At 42.7% G+C, this 24629-nt stretch overlaps 1 protein-coding gene across 1 annotated transcript in view; it reads left to right on the top strand.

Annotated features, from left to right (window-relative positions):
* The first annotated feature begins 1084 nt into the window (after positions 1–1084).
* LOC148036105 (uncharacterized) overlaps positions 1085–24629 on the top strand; it is a 67783-nt gene continuing 44238 nt past the window's right edge. The window contains exons 1-5 of the mRNA XM_087678091.1: positions 1085–1498; positions 23546–23646; positions 23786–23918; positions 24004–24267; positions 24401–24533. Coding sequence (XP_087534217.1) covers positions 1358–1498; positions 23546–23646; positions 23786–23918; positions 24004–24267; positions 24401–24533 — 772 coding nt within the window. The 5' untranslated portion in view covers positions 1085–1357. The remainder of the gene's footprint in view (positions 1499–23545; positions 23647–23785; positions 23919–24003; positions 24268–24400; positions 24534–24629) is intronic.

The following is a 24629-nucleotide window of genomic DNA, read 5'->3' as shown; positions in this document are numbered from 1 at the left end:
CAATGATGAAGTGGCCTCATTCTCTACATAAGAAATAAGAGCCTAGGAAGGATTTGAATTTGACTTCAAGCACAACATCAATGCCATTTGCCTCATATAGTTCTAGAACATTTGGAATCTCATTTCTACAATCCCATGCTCTCTTCTCAAATTTGAGGACTATATTAATAGAAGCAACAGATGAGACATATAGCTCCTTGTTAAGAAATGCAATTGGTGTCACCATTTCACCATCAAGCCATATGGGGAGATCAAGGAAAGAAACCCAAACTTGGCACTAATGTTGCAAGATCACCTTAGTAGAGAAGCTTGAAGACCGTTGGAAGATGTATACAATATTCCCCCTAAATTCAAACGCACTACCTAAGATCCAAGCATGTTCTCCCTAAGAACCAAAAAAGACAAAAAAAATCTATTTCTAGACAATCTAAATTGAATTAGGAATGCTTTGGACTAGAATGTGTTCAAGAACTTATTGAAGTCTTCCTTAGAATGCAGGTTATCCTTGAGATGCATGTAGAGGAATGACATTGAAAGCTAAACATATCTTCACGTTTCTCGATAAGGAGAAAGCCATATGAGAATGCATGATTTTCCTCCAAACATCAATAATAGAGCTACATTTGTGATTGTTGTACCAAAGCAGATATTCACACATGTTTGTCAAGAATGATTGTATCCATGCTTTTGTTGGTAACAAGGTAGTCCATAGGAGCAACACTAGGAACACCAAACTTGTGCTTCTTTACCTCCACCTTCCCCATTGCCATTGCCCTAGCATCCTCTTGCTAGAGACAACAAATTGCATGGGGTGCTCCCACTACGTTGTAGCCTTTTACACAATCTATGCAATTTAAAGCCATGAGTTTGACTTTGTCACCACACTCATATTGCTGGGGTAGTATTTGGAATCCAGTACGATTATACATATTTAACCCCTCGAAGAAAACAATTTGGCGGAGCATTCCAATCATTACATAATATAAGATGCCCTTACTAGCAATGCTAACCAAACTCATTAATACAAAACTTACCAGCTAAAACATTTGCTCCCACAAATAATTTATACAAAACTTACCAGGTAAAACATTTGCTCCCACACCTAATTGTTAGGCAGCCATGCTGAGGAAGGGAGCGAGCGAGGCGTTAGCTTCTCGCCATCCACCTCATCCATGAATCAGCAGAAAGGAAGGAAGCAAGGAAGAAGGGAAATAAGCCTCTGGCGCTCGTAATCATAACTTAAGCTGTGCTGCTTTTGCAACAGCAGAAGAAGAAGAAAGAAGCAATCAGCGCTTGCCAGGAAACCCTAATCCAACTTCCGTTCCAAGGGAGGCTGACACGTTATAGAAAGAAGACAATGCCTTCTGCTTCCCCGGCGTATGACAAGGGAAGCACCTTCTCCCTCGACATCAGCAGCGATGGCGCTGCCTCCCTACAGAAGGCTGTTCTCAATAAGTTGTCCGAGTTCATGGGGAATTACACAGACGACGTGCTTGCAGTACGTCTTTGCTTGTTGTTCTTATTTGATCTTTCCGTATAGGCCCTAGATCAAACCTCTTCTTGGCCTGTTTTCACTCAGGTTCCCATCCGTTACGCAATGGTAATGTGCATTAGGCTCTGTGCAAAACCAGAACGGTTGTTGCTCAATCTTTCAATAATCATTTGTATTACTCATGCGCACTAACAGACGCATTCTGGAATCTAGGAGCCCTTTGTGGGTGAGGCTAGATTGCTAGGCAATATAGTTTGGTTTGATTGGCCTCCAAATGTGTGTGATACTTGATAACCACGGTGTAGCACCACGACAGGTTGCTTGACAAGGTGCATCTATGAACGAGCCACCCAGTTGACTCTGGTGGCACTAGATTGACATTTATATTCTTTAGTCCAGTATATGGGGAGTTTTTGAAAGATATAAGACCTTCAATTACTTACCTTGAATTTCTGAGCTTTAACACGAAGAAGAGTGTAAAACAATTGGCCATTTTGAGCAGGCCATGGTAGGATTCGTGAGCTAACAAAGAAGTTAAAGATTTGGGACGAAAGTGAGTTCTCCTGTACTTATCCGAAACTGAACAGTGCATTACTTATAACAGAAAAACAGGATGGTTGTGAATGGATATGTTATTGAAGTAGCCTTAGGCAGCGATCAAACATTCTCAATGAATAAAACTCATACCACTATAGCATGGTGTTTATTTTTGGAGGGTTTAGTAGGGTTTGTTCATGTATTCATTTCAATACTTAAAATTTCCTTATTGATTGCATTCTTTCTAAATATTGTATTGTGAGAGTGACTTCTCTTGCATTGTAATTGAAGCACGTGATTTCCAATACAGGTGGTGTTCTGAAAGATCAATTTCTTAAAAGACATAAAAGCTAGAAAGTCACACTCAAATAAAATTTGGACTCATTGCAAGGAGGTTTCTTAACATCTTTCTTTTTCATCACAACTTTTGCATGTGCAGGGTCCGATGGAGGGATTTGGAATCCATGCATGGTTTGTTGGTACCAGTGAAGTGATGGATTCCAAGGAGATCATCTAGGGGCAGAAGTCTCTATGGGTGCATTAGGGCAAGGAGTACATTTAACTTAGTAGGCATAAGAGAGGGAGTATCATCAAGGATAGACCTAAGATGCTGCAAAACATTAGGGAGTATCATCAAGGATAGACTTAAGATGCTGCAAAACATTCCTCTTTTGGAAAATGACCATTGATATCCCTTTGAAGTCCAAGGATTGAATGAATGATAAGCCTTTACTTCATTGGAATATCCCACAGTTATGAGAAGCTCAACTTGGGGCTTGAGCTTACCTCTTTTGTCATCTAGTGAGTGCATGTGCGCACAATATTGAAAGACTTGGAGTTACGAAATAGTAAGATGAGTGCCATAGAATGCCTCGAAATGACTCTTGAATCTTCTTAGGAATAGTTGCAATTATACATCGGTTTAAAAGGTACACAATGTTGATTGCTTTTGGCTATAAGCTTGTGGATGATTCAATTACAAAGAGCATAGAACATGCCATTTTTATCACACTTAGGTTCTTACCTTCAGCCACTCTATTTTGTGATCGCGAGTTGATTGATGTCAGCTAGTGTTGAATGCTGTGCTCGTGTAAAAAATCAGAAAATTCATTGGAGACAAACACACCACCATTTGTCACCTGAATGCGACAAGCCTGAAAGATATTATGTAGTTGTGTTTTTTCACATTTTGATGACATTTGTCACTCCTTGTTGTCCCTACATGGACACCCATATGATTGGTCACTAATCAAGCCCATGTAGCAAAACAATCAATGCTTTAGATATTTCTTTAATGAACTACACCCACATACATCAAGAGTAATCATCCACAACAAGGAAATAACATTCGGAGCTACTACTAAACCAATAGTTTCATTAATGAGCTCAAGAGATAGCTTCTCCTGAGAGGAGGAAAAGATGGTAGACAAAGGAGATTCATACATGGGGCTTGGTCTTGTCAAATGTAACTCTCCCAATGCCTCCTTGTTCGAGGGGGGGAGTTGCTGCAAGGGATATCTTGAATTCTAAGCTCTTGCGAGATGAAGATGTCTCGTAAGGGAGATGTGATGGGTAACTCCACTCCATAATCCACTTGATTGCATGGCCGCATGGAAGAGTGGGATGGGTCTTTATTTGAGTAGACTCCTCGTGAATCATCTGATAGATATAGACTACGTTCTTATCCTAACGAGTCTCAAAAGATACGAGATGAGCTTGTGGATTGATGTCCATCAATGGTCTAGCATTTTGATTTGACATCCCTTTTGAAGTCGAGAAGAGCATGGGTTGTGATTGTTGGCTTGTAGTTGCATGATGTGCAAGTCTCCAGGGGGTGTAATCATCATCCCTATTTTAGGGGGATAAAAGGGTTGCCATTCAAGAACAGAGTGACATGGTCGTCATTTGACTTAGGAGGATCAATTGTGGTGAATTTGGCAAGTACTTGCCAATACTCAATCAATTTGACTCTCAAGTCGCCTCTATGAGTGATTTTGAACTGCTAGAGCTCATGGTCAAGGTTGATGCGATAGGTGCGAGCAATGAGCTCATGAGCTACATAGTGGTTTGTAAAATTTGCTCAAGGCTCAAATTCAAGGCCAAAGTGTTGTAATTATTAGTGGAAGTTAAGACATTGGACCTTGCATCAACTCAACTATGGCTATAACATTGTGGTGGAAGTGTTGTGATTGCGAGTGCAAGTTAGACATTGGCTCAACTATGGTTATAACATTTTGGTGCTTCTAGGATTGACCACATCATATCAAGACCATTGGGAATCAGGCTGGGGTTCTTGACCTTTGACGAGATCCCATAGATCATGGGAATCCAACATGTGTTGCATTACAATAGGCCATGTTGTGTAATTTCAATCCATTAAAATGAGTCTCATCACTAAACATGCTCTTCATCATAGCGGTAGTGGGAAGAGAAGTGAGGCGAAGGACATGATTGAGCTTATCGTGTGCACTCTAGGGAGATGACCCATGAAAGAAGAATTTGTGGGAAAAGAGGAAGATGGCCCTCTAGGCATTGGTATTTGTGAAATTTGTGTGGTAATCTGAGGGGTTTAATACATGGAGAAGAGGAAGATGGCCCTCTAGGCATTGGTGTTTGTGAAATCTGTGTGGTAATTTGAGGGGTTTAAAACCCTTGTGTTTGAGCTCCCAAGGATGCTTGGAGTATGGTATAGAAGAGGAACTCCTTATGAAATGCAAGAACTGCCCATGGAAAACACACTGGAATGTGACAAACAAAAGAAATGCATATAAATGCACTTAAACAGCCACTCTAGAGTGAGTAGCCTCCCCCATCAAAACACACGATATACATGTTAGAGCTCCAAAAGTCCTTGTTTGACTCAAACTGAGGCTCACAAGTAGGAGATGACAAAGCATGACAAACACGACTGCTAATACCTTCTCTTAGATATTAGATGTGGCTAAAGGCTAAGGAAGTAACGGATCCTGGGGTGGTAAGAGGAATGCTGATGTTAATGAAGTCCATCGATATAGACTGTCGATGAAGAAGCTTCTCACGATCATGGGAAAACCCCCTTTGAAACACTAGGGGGAGGAAATCCATAGTCGCATCACCGAGATTGTCCCCCTCTAAAAGGGATGGGGGGTACAAGGGAATTAGTGGAGGAGAGGGTGGAGGATGGGAAGGAACCTGTGGAAGAGATGGTGCATAGTGGAAATGGGTGTAGCAATAGACAACTGTCTCGGAGGACGTTGCATGAGAGAAGGGGGATGGAGCGTGTAAAGCCCGCTCTCTTGCCAACTTGTTGCGATAACAACCCTTGTAGAAGAATCCTCAATATTATGGAGTGCTCGGTGAAGACAACTCGAGTACTAAGCCTAGCAAGGCCATAAAATGAGAAGAGTGGAAAGCCCAAGTCCGGAACATATAGGGTCTATGAAAGGGAGCTTGAAGCATGGTCGGAAAACAAAGGCAAAGTGCCAACACCACTAATAGGCACTGAAACAATGTCATCAACAATGATTGAACCCTCAGAAGAACATAGATCCTACACCAAATCACCTTGTGGAGTCATATGACTAGAAGCTCCACTATCAACTAGCCAAGGCCTCAGAAGAGGAGGCAACCATTGAAGGAGGCTTCTCGAAGTCAACAATATGAAGGAACATTGACTCATGGGTAATTGTCAGAGTAGAGGTAGAGGGCTCAGATGTTTTAGCTCCATCCTTTGCTTGCGGACGAAGGTGAGGCATTTCTCTTCTGGATGTATCCCTTTCCCACAATATGGGCATGTAGCATAGTAACATGGAACGGGGAACGAGAACGGTGACGGGGACAGGGTTGGGGATGGGGGACGGCTTAAAGCAAGGAAGGGGGATGGGGGGTGGGACACGGGAGGGAACAACATACATAAATAGCATTTGAAAATGTATGCATGTGATGTGGATGGATGTGTGGGTATAGTAATAGGGGATGCCCATTTTGTAGCTTCCTGTCCCAGCACCATCCCCATGTTAGAGCCCCCTCTCATGGTAACAAGGGATGGCAATTCATTATTCCTGTCCTCCTCCCGATTCCCATCCCTATCCCCAAAACCGGTCCCATCTTGCTGTGTGTGTGGGTGAATGTATACTACCAAAGAACATACAAAAAAACCCACAAAAAAACCACCCCCTAAAAGACACCCACTCCATTATAAATAATAAAAAAAACCCCTATTAAAAACGTCCCCTAACAAGGGACGTGACAAGGGGACGGCGGGGACGGGGGGATGGTAGTTGGGGACGGGACAGGGGACGTCCCTGTCCCATTTTGGCGTCCCCATTTGGCCCATCCGTTTGGGACGACATTTCCACATTCCGGGGCCTGGGGACGGCCGTTCTCTGTTACTATGGCATGTAGGCTTCTCTGAATTGGAGTTAGAGCCCGAAGAACTCTCTTGTCATTTAGCCTTAGACTTCCCTTTCTTCTTCTTTCCCCCTTGCGAACTTGCAACAAAAGCTTTTGTGGAGGTGGATCCAATAGTAACCTCTTTGGTACGCTCGTCATACTCCAAAACAAGCGGGGCAAGCTTCTCCCATAGAAGCTTTTCATTGGTCCTTGATGTAAGAAGGCTGATGTAGAAGATATCAAACTGGGGAGATGGTAGCCGAGCCAAAAGGATCGTAGCCATATTCTCTGAAGAGATAATCCTACCAAGGGATGCAAGCTTATCCCTCATATCCTCCAACATGTTAACATGATCCTTCATGGAAGAAGAATCATCAATAGCGAGTATTCGCAATATCTTCTGGAGAATAATCCGATGGGTAAATGTCTTTTGATGGTACAAAGAAGCAAGCTTGGTCCACACTTTTGTTGCTTTCTGCAACCTGCGCACATGTACTTGGACAGAATCTTGTAAACTCATAAAGAGGAAAGATCGAGCTCTAGAGTTGAGCTGATCCCATAAGGCCGCACGATCCATCGATGATCCAATGGTGGGAACATCCACTAGATGGGCAATAGGGTGGGTAACAAACTGTCACGGGGACGTGAAATTTTGAGATGCTTTAATCTTACTAGTAACATTTAATGAAGTTATTAATGAAATGTGCAAGGTTGTTTAGCACATGCACATGGCAATTATTTCATGGGAACGGGCCAAGGACCCCGAGGATGCAGTGGGTGTTAAAGGCAAAAGTTGTGTTAAGTTATGCCAACTGGGTTTTGGTGGTCAGTTGGTGCCAGGTTGGACCCTAGGACAATTGTTTGGCCATTAAGTGTCAGTGGTGACACTAGGGACTAGCATTAATTAATTAATTAATGCTAGTCTAAGGGTCAACAGAGGTTGGGAACCACTCCAAGTTGCAAATGGCCTAGCCAATTTCATTACAGATGGGCATGTTTAATTTTGGGCAGGGTCAAAAGGGCTGAAATTAATTTTCAGAATTAATTAATTCTGAAAAATTAATTTAATGGTTGAAAACGCATTAGGAAGGCTGCCACTTGGCAAAACTTTCCCATGCAACTAGGGAGAAGGCTGTTTGAGGGTGGTGGAAGCTGAATTGTAGCCATTCTGAGCTTGGTGGAGGGAGAGGAGGTGATCAGATTTGGCTCTGAGAGGCGATGACGACTGATCGCGCGCCGTGACAAGACAGGGGGCAGCCGGTTTTCTCTTCCGCCTCAAGAGAGGCGGCGGTAGGAGAGGAGGGCTCGAAAGTAGAGTTGGTGTTTTACCCTCCTTTTGAAGCTGTTGGTGCCATCAGATTTGTCATCAGAGCTACGAATCAAAAGATACATTTCAGCTGATTTTCTCTCTCTCTACAGCATTCTCTCATCTTCTCCAGTCTATGCTCAAGCATTCTCAGTAATTCTCAGCCATTGGTAGCAGAGTACAACCAAATTTGGTGGACAGCAGAGAGTTTACTGCTGTCCACCTTGGGACCCGTGCCATCAGTCAAAGGCATTGTACACTAAAATCAGCACTGGAAATTCGTGGAATTGTAAGGATTTCAGATGCCAGCCCATCTATTGTGAATTTGGGGCAGCATTTGATCAATTGGGGTTCCATTAGAGCAAGTCCTGGGTGAAAATCAAGGGGCGATTTGCCCGAATGCTTTGCTGATTATTGGAACAGCAAGGGGCTTTTGAATCAGCCAAGGAGATTGTGAAATCTCGGCTTGTAATTTATCCATGAGCAATTGAAATTAAAGAAATACCAAAAGGGGTGCCAGTTTTGGGGCCAACAGGGTGTCTACTATCCAAGTTTATGAAGGTAAAGTGAGCATTTCAGTTTATGTTCATTTGCTAATTGCTGTAATTAAGTGCTTAATCAGGTTAAATCGCCCTATCCGAGAAGGAAGGCTGGTTTCACAAACTCCCAAAGATCGAAGGTATCAAGGATACACTCCACCTTATGTGACCAAAGTGAGTAGTTTGAACCATCAAGCTAGTTGTCTTTGGGTAAAGAAGGGAGTATGGGCACTTGAACAGAGGTTGCCATGGATGGCCAATGGAGGCCAGCAAAACGGGCCTTTTGTGAGACATGGAGAGAACGGGGAGGAGAGGGTCCTTGAACAAATAGGCTAGGTGACCTTTCTTTATGTTCTACATGGTAATCTTGTTGCTAGAGGAGTGTTGAGAAAGCTTCTCATCCGTATCATCAAAGCCACAAAACTCATGGTAAGACATCTTCTAGATCTTGCAAGACACCCTCAAGAAATTTGCACTTTGGCGGTAGACAGCTCCGAAACAGGAGGAAATCTACTACTATGGGATGCTAAGATCTTGATGTAGAAGGTCTGGCCTAAGGGTGAAAAGCTGTCATTGGCGCATAGAAGGATGCATAAAGCGCAAAACGCTGATCAGGATGCTGTCACTTGCTTCACCAAGGTCGCGTTTGACTAGAGAATGACTATGCTTGGCCAGGAAACTATGGCTACCACCCAGAAGGTTGTGTTTCAACAAAACGCTGATGGAGATGTGTCACTTGATGCTTGGAAGCAATCGCCTATACCTAGTTGATGTTCTGGCCTTTTGATGATGTGGTCCATTAGAAGTAGTCGCATGGCCACCAGATGATCTTGCCAACATAGTAGAAGCTTGTGTTTTCAGCAAATGCAGATGTGTATGGCCTCCTCTACTTGAATCATGGACTTTGCGTCTCTCTCAAACAATGATACGATGCTCTGATACCATGTGAGAATGCGCAATGGAAAGGAATGGAAACATAGAGACAAAGGAATAGATAGAGACTACAAGAAAAGAAGAATGAAATCTGCACTAAACAAGAAAGAATGCTGATATAAACGGGAAAGCGAAAGGAGAGTGATTAGTCCGCGCACGCAGCCCACTGTTAGTTAGTCATCAGCTGGACAAGCAGGGGCATGTGGCAGGTAGGCGGTACGTGACAGGCATTCGGCCATGTGCCACGTGGCAGTAGTTGGACTGCAGCAGTTGGCTGCATTAATTGCAGCCAACCTTTATTTTTTTAGCGATTATTTTCAGCCTATTTATAGGTTTTGTTTCCAGCAGTCTTAGTCAGTTGTGTCCCACAGATTTCAAGCTCTGTAGACCATGGAGATTGCCTTCGGGGCTGACGGAGACCGAGATCTTCGAGGTGGAGACATTTGCAGATATTCTCTTTGCACCCATGTATAATTCTGCATCCTCATACAGCATTCTTCACTGCAGATTTTCTGCATTTCACTCTGTTTCTCTCTTTCTCTCTTCTCTCTCTATTCACTCTTTGTCTTGGTCATTCGCTTCCGCATTGCTTCACTTTGACATGGTATTAGAGCAGTGAAGGACTGCTGACCTAGGGTGGACTCATTTGAAGAGAAGATTTCAGCACGACACAAGGCTGCGTTTTCAGCGTGTAAGTGGGAGCAGGTGGGTTGCACACCAAAACAAGGCTGAGGCAAGCGTGGGTGTGTGAGAAAAGAGAAAATTTGCTGAAGCTTTTGCTGTTTTTTGCCATTAGAGAAGGAAGAAAGTTGTGTTTTGGGCCTTCAAGTGCAGATTTTACCTTTTCATCGCCTCTGGCCGGTGAAGAAGGAGCGGGACGAGTGAACCATAGCCCTAGCAGGCTGTATTTTCACAGTTAGAGGGGGCTGCTCTTTGTGTTTTGTGCAGACATTGTAGGTGAAGATGTCTTTTGAGACCGAGACAGAGTTTTAGGCGATCATGGGCCTGAAGGTGCCTGTCTTACTGGCTCTTCCTTTAGATCAAAAGCTTGATGGTGAGAACTACTGCATTTGGCGGGTCATGATGCTTGCCATATTGGAGTCCTATGATTTGGCGGAGCTTGTTACGGAGGCTATCAATCGTCCTTTTTTGCGTGACGATTCCCGTCTCTCTTCCAGTGAGAAGGTGGAGTTGGCAAAGGCTCAGGCACATTGGGATAAACTCAATGCTTGCATTAGCTTGTTTTTATCTCTCTCATGTACTACAGCTGTTATCTCTCATATAGAACATTTGACAGTGGTTGAAGCCAGCCTTCCTTTCGTGGATGGGTGGTAAATCCTTGATTACAACTTAATTACAATAGCAAACAGTAAATGCAAATCTGAAAATACAAATTTACCTATTGATCTTGGACAATGCACACCTGATTGGCCCCAAAATTGGCGCCCCTTTCGGTATTTCTTTAGCTTTATTGAAGAAGAAGTTGATTTACAATGGGATTCTCCTGATCCCCCCCTTCGCAACCCAAACTCCCCTTGCTGTCCAAAGTGACCAGCAAGTCTTCAATTTGATTTACCCCTTGATTCGGGCACTTATTCATAGACGATGGAAATGCCCCAAATTCAATGGTTGGCTAGTTCTCCACTTGAATTTGGCTGAAATTCACCTTTAGCCGTGAAAATCCAAGTCTTAGAGCTTTCAATTTTTGACACACTTCCCGAGGCTGCTGCTAAACCCTAATTTTTGCTATAAATTAGGGTTTACAACAAAGAAATTTACAATTTCTTAGCCTCCAAGGGTCCAAATGTTGAGATCTTCAGAGGAAGGCTATGAAATGGCGGGGAGATGAGAGAGAAAGTTGTAGAGAGAAAATTCAGAGTTTTGTCGCAAAGAATGACTGAAATTTAGTTAAATGCAGCTATTGCACTACCACAACGGCATTAAATGTTATCGCCTACAATTGAGGCATCTGCTTCCTCATCAGTTTTTTTCCTCCATTTGGAGGTGGTTGAGGATTCGATCCTGACGGCTTTTGATGCTACGTGGACGGCCCCATTCACTCGGGAGTGGATTGTTGACAGTGATGCCTCCCGGCACATGACTCCTTCTTTCGCAGGTGTCACTCATTTGTGGCCTTCTCATGGTTAGATTCTCATCGATGATAGTTCGTCTATTCCTATTTAGGGATGTGGCAACATGCATCTTATTCCAGATGGGCGTGGTGGTGCCCATGCATCTAAGGTACGTTATGTGCCGGCTTTGGGGTATCATCTTGTCTCGGTGCACAAGATTTGTGCCTCCGGCCTTTTGGTTGAATTTGATGTGGATTCTTTTCGGATTCTTGATCGAGGATCGAGAGAGGTTCTTTCTTCAAGTTATAAGGAGAAAGGAGTCTAGAAGTTGCGGTCTTCTTCCGCCTCGACTTTTCTTTTTCTTATCTCTCAAACTTAGTCCGAGCTTTGGTATGCTCGATTTGGCCACCTCAATTATGATTACCTTCGAAAGGCGTCTAAGTACTAGTTTGTTGGAGGTTTGTCGGATATTGTGGTGAGCCAGTAGCCTTGTGTATCTTGTATCTATGGGAAGCAAACTCATGATGTTGTTCCCAACAAGGCTTCGAGAGGCGGTCTTCAACACCCTGGAGCTTGTTTCTACCGATCTTTATGGACCAATGAGGACAGACACCCTTCGAGGGAGCTTGTATTTCATGCTCATTATAGATGATTAAGCAGGATGACATGGGCCTATTTCTTGAAGTTGAATGGCATCTTGGAGCGGAAGAATTGCAGTGTGATTGAGATGGCTCGTACCATGATGGAGCATTGTTAGACACCTCAGTGTCTATGGGTTGAGGCTGTGGCTACTGTAGTTTACATCCTTAATTGTTCCCCTACTTTTACTGTAGTTGGTATGACTCCTTATGAGGCGTACTTTGGGTCAAAGCCAGATGTTTCTTATTTGAGGGTTTTTGGGTGTGATGCCTATGTTCACATCCTGAAGACACAGCGTGACAAATTTGAAGCGGCTTCCAAAAGAGAGGTGTTTGTGGGCTATAGCTTGCAGTCTCAAGGCTACCGATTAAGAAGGGATGTCTACACGAGCTGTGACATTTGGTTCGTGTTGGTTCCAGCTCCATAGGGGGGTGAGGATCACCTTGTTCTTGGAGATCCTAGTGATAGTTAGGCTCCAATGACTATTCCTCTCAAGTCTCTGTCTCTTGAGGACTCTTCTTCAGATGAGGAGCCTAGTTCCTAGCCATCGGATTCACCGATTGGTCCTCTGTTGTTGGTAGACCTTTTAGAAACTTCAGTAGATGGAGAGCCCTGAGGCGAGATCCGGCCTCCTCCTTGTTGGGCCTGTTATACGTTTCGAGATTCAGGGATTGAGGGGGTCCCTGAGGAGTGGCAACCGCAAGATGGACCGCAGAGGTCACGGAGGCACTAGGCACATTCTATGGAGCTTGTTTGCTCTAACTACCGTTTGATGTCCTGTGTTATGCAGGATAGAGAGCCTACCTTTGTGAAGGGGGCTTTACAATCTGATCATTGGCGGAAAGCGATGGAAGCTGAGTTGGAGGCTATTGAGCAGAATGGCACTTGGTACCTTGTGCCTTGTCCCTCTCATAAGGTGATTGGTGTCAAATGGGTCTTCAAGACCAAGTACCAAAGTGATGGCTCTTTGGACAAGCACAAGGATCGCCTTGTTATTGAAGGTTTTGTTCAGCGCCCAGGTATTGATTTCCATGATACTTTTGCCCCCACTGCTCGTATGGCGACTATTCGTGCTATTCTTGCCTTGGCTTGTCGTAGGAGATGATTTGTTTTTCAGTTGGATGTGAAGTTGGCCTTCTTGAACGGTGATTTGAAGAAGGAGATCTATGTAGAGCAGCCTCTTGGCTTTGGTTCCTCAGATGGGAAGGTTTACAGGTTGAAGAAGGCCTTGTATGGCCTGAAGCAGGCTCCACGTGCTTGGAACGAGAAGATTGATTCGATTCTCCAGGCCAAGTTGGGATATCGGCACTCTAGGGGCGATCTGCAGCTTTATGTGCACACTTCTGAGGGTGGTCGTGTGTTGTTTGTTTTGTATGTTGATGACTTGATTGTTACAGGTGATCATGTCCAAAAGGTCGAAGAGACGAAGGTAGCCTTACATTAGAAGTTCGAGATGACGGATGTAGGACTCCATTTCTTTTTGGGCCACGAGATTTATCGGACTTAGAGGAGGGTTTTCATCTCTCAATAACGATATGTACAGGAGCTCTTGGTGACTTTTGAGATGGAGGATTGTCGGTCCATTTCTACTCCTATAGATCCGAACTAGAAGGCCACTTCACACTTAGATTCTCCTTTGGTGGACGCTACTCGCTACTGTCAGTTGATAGGATCATTGATTTGGCTCCTCAACACACGGGTTGATCTATGTTTTGTTGTAGGTCTCTTGGTTGGGTTCATTCGTGCACCTTAGCAAGTGCATTGGCAAGCTTCTCAGAGGATACTACGGTTTCTGAGGGGGACTTCCGACCTTGGGATTTCCTACCTAGCAGGTACAGGTGCTTCCGATCTTGTTCTTGCATGTTGGAGTGATTCGGATTGGGTTGGTGATGTGGACCATAGGTGGTCTACTACAGGCTATTGTTTTACCTTGGGTGTAGGTGTTCTCTCTTGGAGTAACAAGAAGCAGCCCATGATAGCCCTATCTTCTATTGAGGCAGAGTATCGGGCCGCATCTTCTACCACATGTGAGACTATGTGGCTTTGGCAATTGTTGGAGGAGCTTGGCTCCCCCTAGACTCGTCCTACTATTCTGCGGTGCGACAATGCGAGTTGCATTGCCTTGGCACGGAATCCCATATTCCATACCTGAACGAAGCACATAGAGATCCAATACCACTTCATCAAGGAGAAGCTTCTGGATGAGACCATCAATGTGGAATACTGTAAGACCGAGGACAATCTTGCAAATTTGTTTACGAAGGCACTTCCCCAAGCTCTACTTCATTGACATTCCAGATTCCTCTGCCTTATGCCTTTTCCAGGATCTGAGAGGGGGTGTTAGCTAGTCATCACTTGGACAGGCAGGGCCACATGGCATGCAGGCGCCATGTGGCAGGCAGTTGGCCAAGTGCCACGTGGCAGAAGTCGGCTGCATTAATTGCAGCCGGCCTGTATTTTTTAAGCCATTATTTTCAGCCTATTTATAGGCTTTGTCTCCAGCAGTCTTGGTCAGTTGTGTCTCATAGATTTCAGGCTATAGACCGTGGAGACTGCTCTCGGGGCTGACGGAGACCGAGATCTTCGAGGTGGAGACATATGCAGATATTCTCTCCGCACCCGTGTATAATTCTGCATCCTTATACAGCATTCTTCATTGCAGATTTTCTGCGTTTCATTGTCTCTTCTCTCTCTCTCTCTCTCTCCACTATTTATCTCGGTATTCGCTTCCACATTGCTTCACTTTGACACCCACAGTATCTGTGAGGACTATTTGTAATTGCCAAGTGGGGGACAGCTACAAATAGCCACAAAATCCCTAAACTGGCCGACTTGTGGCTGGAAAATGCCATAAATGCTGGCCAACCAGCATTTAATGCTGGTGGTTGTGGTAGAATGAATGCCTGAAAAATGCCAGATGGCCACCAAAAAATCGGGATTGGCGTGGATAGTGTCCAGCAGGTGTGAACAGCTTGGGAAATGTAGAAACTGCTCATGGAAAACACATTGGAACATGATAAACAAAAGAAATGCATAGAAATGCACTTAGATAACCTCTCTAAAGTGAGTAGCCTCCCCCATCAAAACACAACAGACGTGTTAGAGCTCCAATAGGCTAGAGGAGGTGAGAGAATGCTGTAGAGAGAAATTTCATTGTTTCTTCATGGAGAAACCATGCAAAATGTCTGCTGCCCTGTCAATTCTGCCCTGGAAGCCCTCCTTACTGTTTAAAGAACAAAAACTGCTGTTGCCAGCTCTTGTAGGTGTCATAAATGCTGTTGCATGCTTCAGGCAGGGTAGTTGTTGTAGATGCCAGCCTGTGGAAGGTCTCCCACAGCAGGAAAACTGGTCAGCAGCCTCTTTCCTCTCTCTCTCTCTCTTTTTTTTTTCATAAACTCTCTCTCTCTCTCTCTCTCTCTCTCTCTCTCTTTGAGTTTGCATTCACCAAATGAGCCTCTATGACCCCCAAATAGATAGCTTCTCTCTTGCATGGGTAGTTTTGCCAAGTGGCAGCCTTCTTAATCCATTTTCTAGCAATTTTCAGCCATTTAATTAATTTCTAGAATTAATTAATTTTGAAAATCCAAATGGTCCCAGACCTTAATTGACCCATGGAGAGGCATTAATTAATTAATTAATGCCTAGTCTCTACTACCACCACTGACACTTATGAGTCAATTAATCGTCCTAGGGTCAAACTAACACCGACATTTCTCTAGAGCCTAGCTAACATAACTTGTTACAACTCTTGCCTTTGACATCCACTATTTCCTCAGGGTCCTTGGCCTGTTATCATGAAATACTAACTTGCACATCACATGTGCATCTCAAGATTGCACATTTGATTATTAAGTTAATCAATTGTTAATCTAGCATAAGCAAAGCATCTAAAAATTTCACGTGCCCGTCACAACAACATTATTATTTGCATACTTTGGACCATTGCAATGTGACTTTGCATGGGGATTTGCATACTACCAGTCATACCAAGATACATTTTCTCATACATTGCATGCATTACTAGATGCATTTTTCCTCATGGAAGCATTACCAACTGAATTTTCTTGTGACCGGCAATATGCAGAGCTTTTTGCATGACCAACATTAATACCATGAGTCCCAAACACAGTGGGTTGCATGCATGCGTTGCCAAACTTGCCACTTTGTGCCCAAGCATCATGCCAACATTGCTATATGTGGGGTTATGCATATTACCAGCCATACTCGGATCCATTGGGCCTTGCATACCACACATTGGTTGCTGCATACCATAAGGAGTTGTGCCATACATCTCCATATGTGGTCCCTAACACACCATAGTATGAAAACTAGTGCCACCACCAAAGTACCATGGCTGCCCCATCATTGCATGTATGCCTTGATATCCAAAAAGCATTAGGTTGGCACTTCCAAGTTGGCCTTGCATATGCATCAATTGCCCCACTGGCATCATTTTCTTATGCCCACCACCCACGTTTGAAACTTGTTGTATTAGCTCTTCCTTTGGTGTATCTTGTTGTCCCGAAGTTCTGGAAGACAATTTCCTCTTCTTGCCTTTGCTGCCTTGTTTTAAGGAGTTCAAAAAGCGTATGAATTGAGGATCATCTGCTAATTGATTAAATATTTTAGCTGTTGTCCTTAGCTGGTCTTTAAATTGGTCATCAAATTCCTCTCTCTTGCTGATCATCAGCTCCTAAAGGCCTAGAAAGACCCACATTTGGTCTAAACAAACATTATTTGCTTGCTGTCCATGTCGTGTGCCTTGTCCAAGATCAGGAATCACATTTCCCCTTCATCATGTGAATTTTCAAACTGAGAGGCATCATCATTGCTTGATCCCATCTCACTATCTGAAGAGATTCATGCTGCAGTACTCAACTCATAACAGTTTCAGCACTAGAGCAATGCTTTTGACTTCCAATCAGGTGCCTTTGGTCCACCAAATCAAGAGAATTCATGGTATTCTGGAAATGGAACCTTGAAACCAGCCTTCCTCCTTTGATTAGGTAGTACTAACTTGATTTAATACTAATTACAGCAAGTATAAAATTCGCATAACAAAATGCAAGTGTTACTACTTAATCTTGGACATTGGATAGCTTGTTGGCCCCAAAAGTGGTGCCCCTTGGGTACTTCTTTACCTTGAATTGCAATTTGGGTGGAATACAACGAAATTCCTTGAATCTCCTTCGCTCTCCAATTACCTCTTGCTATCATAAATGACCAACAATTCTTCAAACCAATTTGCCTCTTGGTTTCCTTGAGGACTGGCCTTCACCTTGCTCTTTGCGAAACAAATTCAGCCCCAAATTAGATATTGGTTGGCAGACCTTTTGAATCTCCTTGAAATTCTTTAATTTTAGCTATTGGAGTCAAAGTTCTAGGCTCTCAATTTTGAGCACACATCTTGAGGTGGTTGTCAAAACCCTAATTTCTACTATAAATTAGGATTTACAGCAAATATTTACCAAAATCTCTATCTTTGATGACTCAAATGGTTGGATTTTTTTGAGATAACTTGAGAGATGGCCAGGAAATGAGAGAGCATGCTATAGAGAGAAAAATTTCAAAGTTCCATTGCGAGAAACGGTGAAAATTGTTGCCACCATGCTCAAACAGCCATGGAAGTTGTCACTTACAACTTAGGACTACAAGAAAGGCTATTGTCTCCTCTTGTATGCTGTCAGCTGTATTAAAAGGACCTTGGGCTGCTGTCACCTGCTCTTGGAGGGCTCCAAACTATTGTCACTTCTTGTAGGAATGGTCCTCGGTGGTTGTAAATTACATCCACAACATCTCCTTGCTCTCTAACAGCCTCCTTCTCTTTCACAATGATCGGAATAGACTTTCATCAATCCCAAAAAACGTTTTTTTCACTTTTATAGCATTGTCTAGCTTATTACATTAATTTTGAAAAGAGTAATTTTAAAAATTAATTTAAATAATAGTTCTAGTGTCCAAAAAAGTAATCCTACTAGCCAATAATTAAATTGGTTAGACCAATCCGTCTTCTAAGTATCTTTGAGTAGTTATTGACCCTTAGATTGACTTTACTTAATTAATGCCTAGTCTCTAATGTCACCGTGGACATTATGGCTATTAGAATCGTCTAGGCCCAAATTTGACACCGGGTACCACCTAGTATTTGTCACATATAACTTATTATAACTTTTGCCTTCAGCAACAACCGATCTCTCGGGGTCTTGGGTTCCACATGGTGAAATTCTTAACTTGCATCTCACATGTGTAAGTCACATTAGTACATTTAATTAACTTTTATTTAAATGCTAAGCAAAGCAATAAAATTTCATGTCCTTGTGATAGCATGGGGCTTGGGTAAGTTTTGTCAAGTTGCAATCTTCTAATTCCATTTTTCAACATTGTCTAGCATTATTCAACTTATTAAATCATTTTTTAAAATTTTAATTTTGAAAATTAATTTAATAATTATTTGTGCATATAAAAATACTTTCACTAGCTAATAATTAGATTGGTTAGGCGAATTTCTCTCCAAGTGTCCTTGAGCAGTTATTGATGCTTAGATTAATGTTAGTTTATTAATTAATACCTAGTCTGTAATTTCACTACCAACATTAGTGGCCAATAAATTAGTCTAGGCCCAAATTTGACATCAGGTATCACCTAGTACCTTTTACAATTTTGTCGTTGGCACCAAGTGAGAAAGCAATAAAATTTCATGTTCTTGTGACAACCTAAATAGGAATTTATGTAGTACAATGCACTTAATGACTTTGTCAGCTCAACATAAAAACACACCTATAAATAGGTGAAAAGGAAGGAGAAAGAGAGATGTAGTTGACTAGTAGGCTTGGTTTGGTTGGTGCAGTCAACTAGCCTTGCAATATGGTAAGCTTGTTGCCTTGTCAATTGCACAAGGTAGATTACTTGCTACCTGCAATTGTTGGCTTGTTTGTATATGTGCTTGCGTATTTAAAATTGCTTGTACTGTTGGTACTTGCTTGTCCTGTTTGGCCTACCTTGGCCACCCTTGAGACTAAGGGACTTGGAACATTGATGAAGAACAATCTAAGGAAGAGCTTTAGTAAGAAGACCCACCAAGTTAGCTTTTGTTTGGTAGTACTCCATAGTGATAGTACCATTCAAGTTCCTTTTTTGTATGAAATGATATTGGATCCTTATATGCCTTGTTTGTGTATGGAACACGGGGTTTCGGGCAATGGCCATGCAACTCTTATTGTTGCGTAGAAGAGAGGTTCTATGGCAACCAAGCTCTTTCTACAACCTCTGGAGTCACTCAGCACTTAGCCTCTATAGAAGACAGGGCTATCATAAAAAACAGAGCACTAAGTCTCTCCCCAAGGAGCTTGCTCAAGGGCATAGAGAGCCTTCTTCAACTTGTGCACCTTACCATAGAAGTAGAAAATCCAAGCAGCTACTCCGCATAGATCTCTTTCTTTAAGTTGCCATTTAAGAAGATAGGCTTCACATCCAATTGGAAAATTGACCATCTTCTATGGTTAGCTAGCGCAAGTATGGTATGAATGGTGGTGATCCGAGCGGTAGGAGTAAATGTATTATCAATGCCAACATTTGGGTTTTGTGCAAATTCTTTGGCCGCAAAGCAAGCCTTGTGTTTGTCCAATGTGTCATCTGTAACTAGCCTTCCTTTCGTGGATGGGTGGTAAATCCCTGATTACAACTTAATTACAGCAGCAAACAATTAATGCAAATCTGAAAATACAAATTTACCTATTGATCTTGGACAATGCACACCCGATTGGCCCCAAATTTGGCTCCCCTTTCGGTATTTCTTTAGCTTTATTGAAGAAGAAGTTGATTTACAATGGGATTCTCCCGATCCCCTTCGCAATCCAAACTCCCCTTGTTGTCCAAAGTGACTGGCAAGTCTTCAATCTATTTTGCCCCTTGATTCGGGCAGTCAATTGGCTTTCACCTGCTTTGATGGAGATGGAAAATGCCCTGAATTCAATTATTTCCTGGTCCCTTCACTTGAATAGGCTAAAAACAGCTTCAGTCCTATTGAATCTAAGTCTTGGAGTTTCCAATTTCTGGCACGCTTCCTGAGGCTGCTGCTAAACCCTAATTTCTGCTGTAATCTAGGGTTTACAGTAGAGAAATCTGCAATTTCTCAGCCTCCAAGGGTCCGAATGCTGAGATCTTCAAAGCAAGGCTATGAAATGGCTGGGAGATGAGAGAGAAAGCTGCAGAGAGAAAAAATTCAGAGTTTCTTCATGAAGAACTGAAGAAAATTAGTCATTTACTGCTGTTGCCTTGTCTCAATAGCTTGTAGATGCGAAGAACTGAAGAAAATCAGTCATTTACTACTGTTGCCCTGTCTCAATAGCCTGTAGATGCTGTCACCTGTTGTTGATTGGTCTTCTCCAGCCCTTGGTTGCCTAAGAAGGTCCTTCAATGGCTGCAAATTAGACCAGCAACATCTCCTCCCTCTCTCTTGCAGGCTGAATACACTAAAAATGCCTCTCTCCAGCCTCTAAAGACGTTTTTTAATCTTGCATGGGCATTTTTGACAAGCGGCAACCTTCCCAAATGGTTTTTCCAGCATTATCCATAATTAAATATTAATTTTCAGTCTTTAAATACTGAAATTTAATCTAATAATTATTTCAGTGCCCTGAAAAATAATAGGACTAGCCAATAATTAAATTGGCTAGGCAACTTTCATTCTCGAGTATCTCTGTGCCATCTTTGACCATTAGATTGGCATTGGGTACCATGAAATGCCACTTCTCTAATGTCACCACAATTGACACTTATGGCCAAATAAATGACCTAGGCCAACAACTAGCATGAGATACCACCAAGTACTTGTGCGGCATAACTTATAACAACTTTTGCCTTTGACATCCTGTGATTTCCTTAGGTCGCGGGCTCGTAAATTTATTCTAACCCCAATTACACCTGTCATATGCAACATTTACTTAGCCATGCGATTAAAAATTAATCCACATGTTAAGTGAGGTTTTAAAAATACATGTCCTCATGACGCATCATTGAGATATTTGGTCTTGAAGACCAACTTTACTTTTATCACCTTATGATAAATGGACTTATGCACTAACACCCAAGTTCCATTGTGTGCTATAGCCTCCAACTCCTCTTCCACGTCCTTCCACTTGTGTCCATGCTTTTATGCCTCTCCAATTGTCGTGGGCTCCTTGCTCGCCATGGCACAAGTCATTAACCCATAATTGGTGTGTACAAACGCTCTTGCATGTGCCTCGTTGTGATGAGAACGCCTCGGCTTGTCTTGCCTTTCCCACTTCTTGGGGATACCTTCCAATGCTTGCATAATGAAGGGTTTGGCAAGTTCATTGGGGAGGATGCTGAATCTCCCCTTGCTCTTTGATCCTTGACAAAGTCTTGGATAAGCCATTGGCTTGGGAATTTTGTACGAAGCAATCTTCTTGTAAGGAGCCTCAGTCTCTGATGGCTCTAGCTAAACTAGCTCTTGTGCCCACTTATCACATGAATCTCCAAGTATTGGTGCTCATCACCCACCTTTGTAGCTAAAAATTCTACAAATCTGACATCTTGGTAGATGCAGACATCCAAGAAATTTAGATTGTAAAGATAAGATTCCGTTGATTGGGAATTATATCCCATGAACACAATTTAGCAAACTTTGGCTCCTTCTTATCAGGCTCCTTCCTTGGGATGTAGACATATGCATTACACTCGAAGACCTTGAAATAAGAAACATTAGGCTTGTAACTAAAGTATGCTTCAAATGGGGCAATGCTTGAAAGCGCTGATGCAGGTGACTTGTTGAGGATATGGACAAGCTATGGGAACCACCTCAGCCCATAGAACTTAAGGCACATTCTGATGCTTCAACTTGGTCTCGCTGTCTTATCGAGGGTCATGTTCTTTCACTCCAAGATATCGTTCTCTTGTAATGTATTGGTGTTGGCGAATTCCTGATGGATCCCTCATTGCATACAGAAGTGAGCCATTTCATTGGAGTTGAATTCTCGCCTTTATTAGCCCTAATTGTCTGTAGCTTTCGCTCATACTAATTTTCCTTGAAGTTTAGCCTTTCGAAAGTTTTGAGAAGGCTTGTGACTTAACTTGCAAAAATTAAGCTCTAGCCAACTTGCTGTAGTCATCCACAATCAACATGAAGTATTTGCTTCCCTTAAGGGACTCGTGAGATAGTCCTCATAAGTTTGTGAAAACAATTCCAAGGAGGCATTGACCCTTTGAGAAACCTTGTTCAGGATTGCATCATAATGTTGCTTGCCTTTGATGCAAGACACACAAGGAATATTGCTCACCCTAACATTCTGTAAGCTGTGAACCATTTGTGCATGAGTGGCCTCCTGAAGATACTCGTTGTTGAGGTGACTGAACTGAGCATGCCATAGCTTGATTTGAGATCAAGAAGTAAGAAGGTAGGAGATATGAGGTGCTATGCCAGTGCTGTGTCGAGAAACTTGTAAGTACCATGTTCCTCCCTCCCATGGCACGCCACCTCTTGTGTTTACCGTTTTGAATTCAGAAGGACTCAACATCGAGCTTCACAATTAAGCCTAGTTCAAATATCTTGCTCACTGAAAGTAGATGCTAGCCAAGACACGGAACGTATAATACTGCCGATGTAAAGGATCCAACTCTACCATTGGGGATGATTTGAATTTCACCAATGCTGTAGACAAGGACAGAAGAGCTATCTCCAATGCTGACATGATTGGATGCAAGTGGTTGATCCCATCTTTGGAGGGAGTCATATGGTAAGAAGTGCTAGTATCCACGATCCACTCAAGGTTTCAGGGGCTATCAGTGGAGCATCTGATGAGGCAGGTATCTCCAACACATCGAGGTGGAGAAAATTTTGTCTTTGCTGCTGTCAAGATAGGTTTATGAACTGTCAGGTGTGGAGGAGAGCTGGCAACAGCTGGCAGCAGAAAGACCTACCAGAATTGTGTCTTGTTTTCTATGCATGAGGATCCGGCCTTGCAGCCCTATTTCTGAAAGAACTGGGTGGGTTTCATTCCCTACCCAAGGTTTGTGTTTCTGTCTCAACTCTGATATCTTTTTGATTGCTCTTGTTTTTAAACTGATGAAAAATCCTTTACAATAATCTTTGTCATCTTACATGAGGGTTTCGTGAACTTTATTGAACTGGGAGACACTGTGATCGAGATTTTTGTAATGGGCTGATAAGGTTATGTGAATAAATTCGGGAAACAGATTTTGTCAAGTCTGTTGTACAGGTTACTGAGTGAAATACTACTATCCTTAGAGTAAATGTGAAATACTGCATCATGGATTACTAAGTACGTCCCTTAGAGCAGAAACTGATGATTGGGTGAAGGAAAAGTAGGATTGGTAGGTTTCTCCAGTTGATAGAAAGATCTTTGAACATCCAGAGCATTTGGCATCATTCTCTGCACTGTCATATGTAATGATGTTTGTTTAGCATCACTGGTTAATTAAATGGTTTGTGTGGCCTAGATCTCAGAGGGTTCTACTTGTTTTTTGAAATTTGTCCTATGCAGGGTCCATGAGTATGACATACTCAACTTGTAAAACAAGAAGGATTCTTGGATGGGTTGTCTGTTTTCTCCATAATCTCACCTGTGCTACAATAAGGTGCTCAATGTTGACTATATTGAGTGTTTCTTATTCGCAGCAATATGTGGTTGTTCTTGTGGGGCATGGTAAACATCAGGCCCAAGCTGCCAAGGATCTTGAAGCTTTTCTTGGTGATCAGAGTGAAGCCTTTGTCTCTTGGTAATACTTTTCAAATCATTTTGAAGGATAATGATTGTCCTTTTGTTTGGCCTTTACACTTGCTATTGTTTTGGTCTGGTACCTTGTGTGTTTATTTAGCATGTACCCTAAAGATGGTTATAAGAAGTGCTGGTTGTAGGCTTTGGGACCATCTCTGCGCCAACATTCAGTTGTACACCCTAGTTCCAAGGACATTATCTTCAAAGAAGACTCATGGCTCTGAGCGGACTGTAGAAGAAAGAAACAAAGAGCCCGCTGGTGTAAATGGGCAAGTCTGTAAAGTGAAATTGCTCTACTGATGTCTGCTGACATGTAGTTGACTTTTCAGAGCTTTTATATCCCTCAAAATTTTTGTAGGTACGATCTGAAGAAGAATCAAGAAAGGCTCACTCTAAAGGTGCTGATATTGAGACAGGGAAGGACCCAGACAGGAATGTGTCCTTGTCCAGGAAAGCGAGCACAGGGCCAAATTATGAAGACTTGAAAGTTGACAGATACATGGTTAATGAACAGTTTGATCAAGATTCCCATTCAGTACACCCAAACAAACAGCCAAACTCCCCGGGAATCGGAATTCGCAGAGAAAGAAAAGCCTCTGATGAAAAGCATCAACACCACAAGGTCCTGTTGCATGCCCCAAAGAGAAGCCTTTTCATAAGTAAACATCTGCAGTGTACGAGGTCAAAGTTCTAAAGAAGAGTTCTTCAGGTGCCCTAGTTCTAATTTAGGGTGAAACTGCATTGTGCATATGCAGAGGCCTTTGTCTCCAAAATATATGCGTGCTAGCAGGCGGCTCTTGCAATTTGCTGTGAGAGAAGCTGTGGCACCTGCATCGAGCCATTTAAAGTCTGCTAAACGCCTGCGGTCTGTTGTATATGCCGATACGGGTAAGGTATCGAGCTTGATGTTCAGCAACCAATTGACCATTGACATCTTTTAGCCAGGTGTTTAATATATTTATCATTATTTTACTTCCCCATTAG

Source organism: Lygodium microphyllum, chromosome 5 (assembly GCF_053477565.2).
Source record: "Lygodium microphyllum isolate KBCC chromosome 5, Lygodium_microphyllum_v1.1.10, whole genome shotgun sequence".
NCBI lineage: Eukaryota > Viridiplantae > Streptophyta > Polypodiopsida > Schizaeales > Lygodiaceae > Lygodium > Lygodium microphyllum.
Note: the sequence above shows the minus strand (reverse complement) of the source record. Positions and strands in the feature narration are given on the sequence as shown.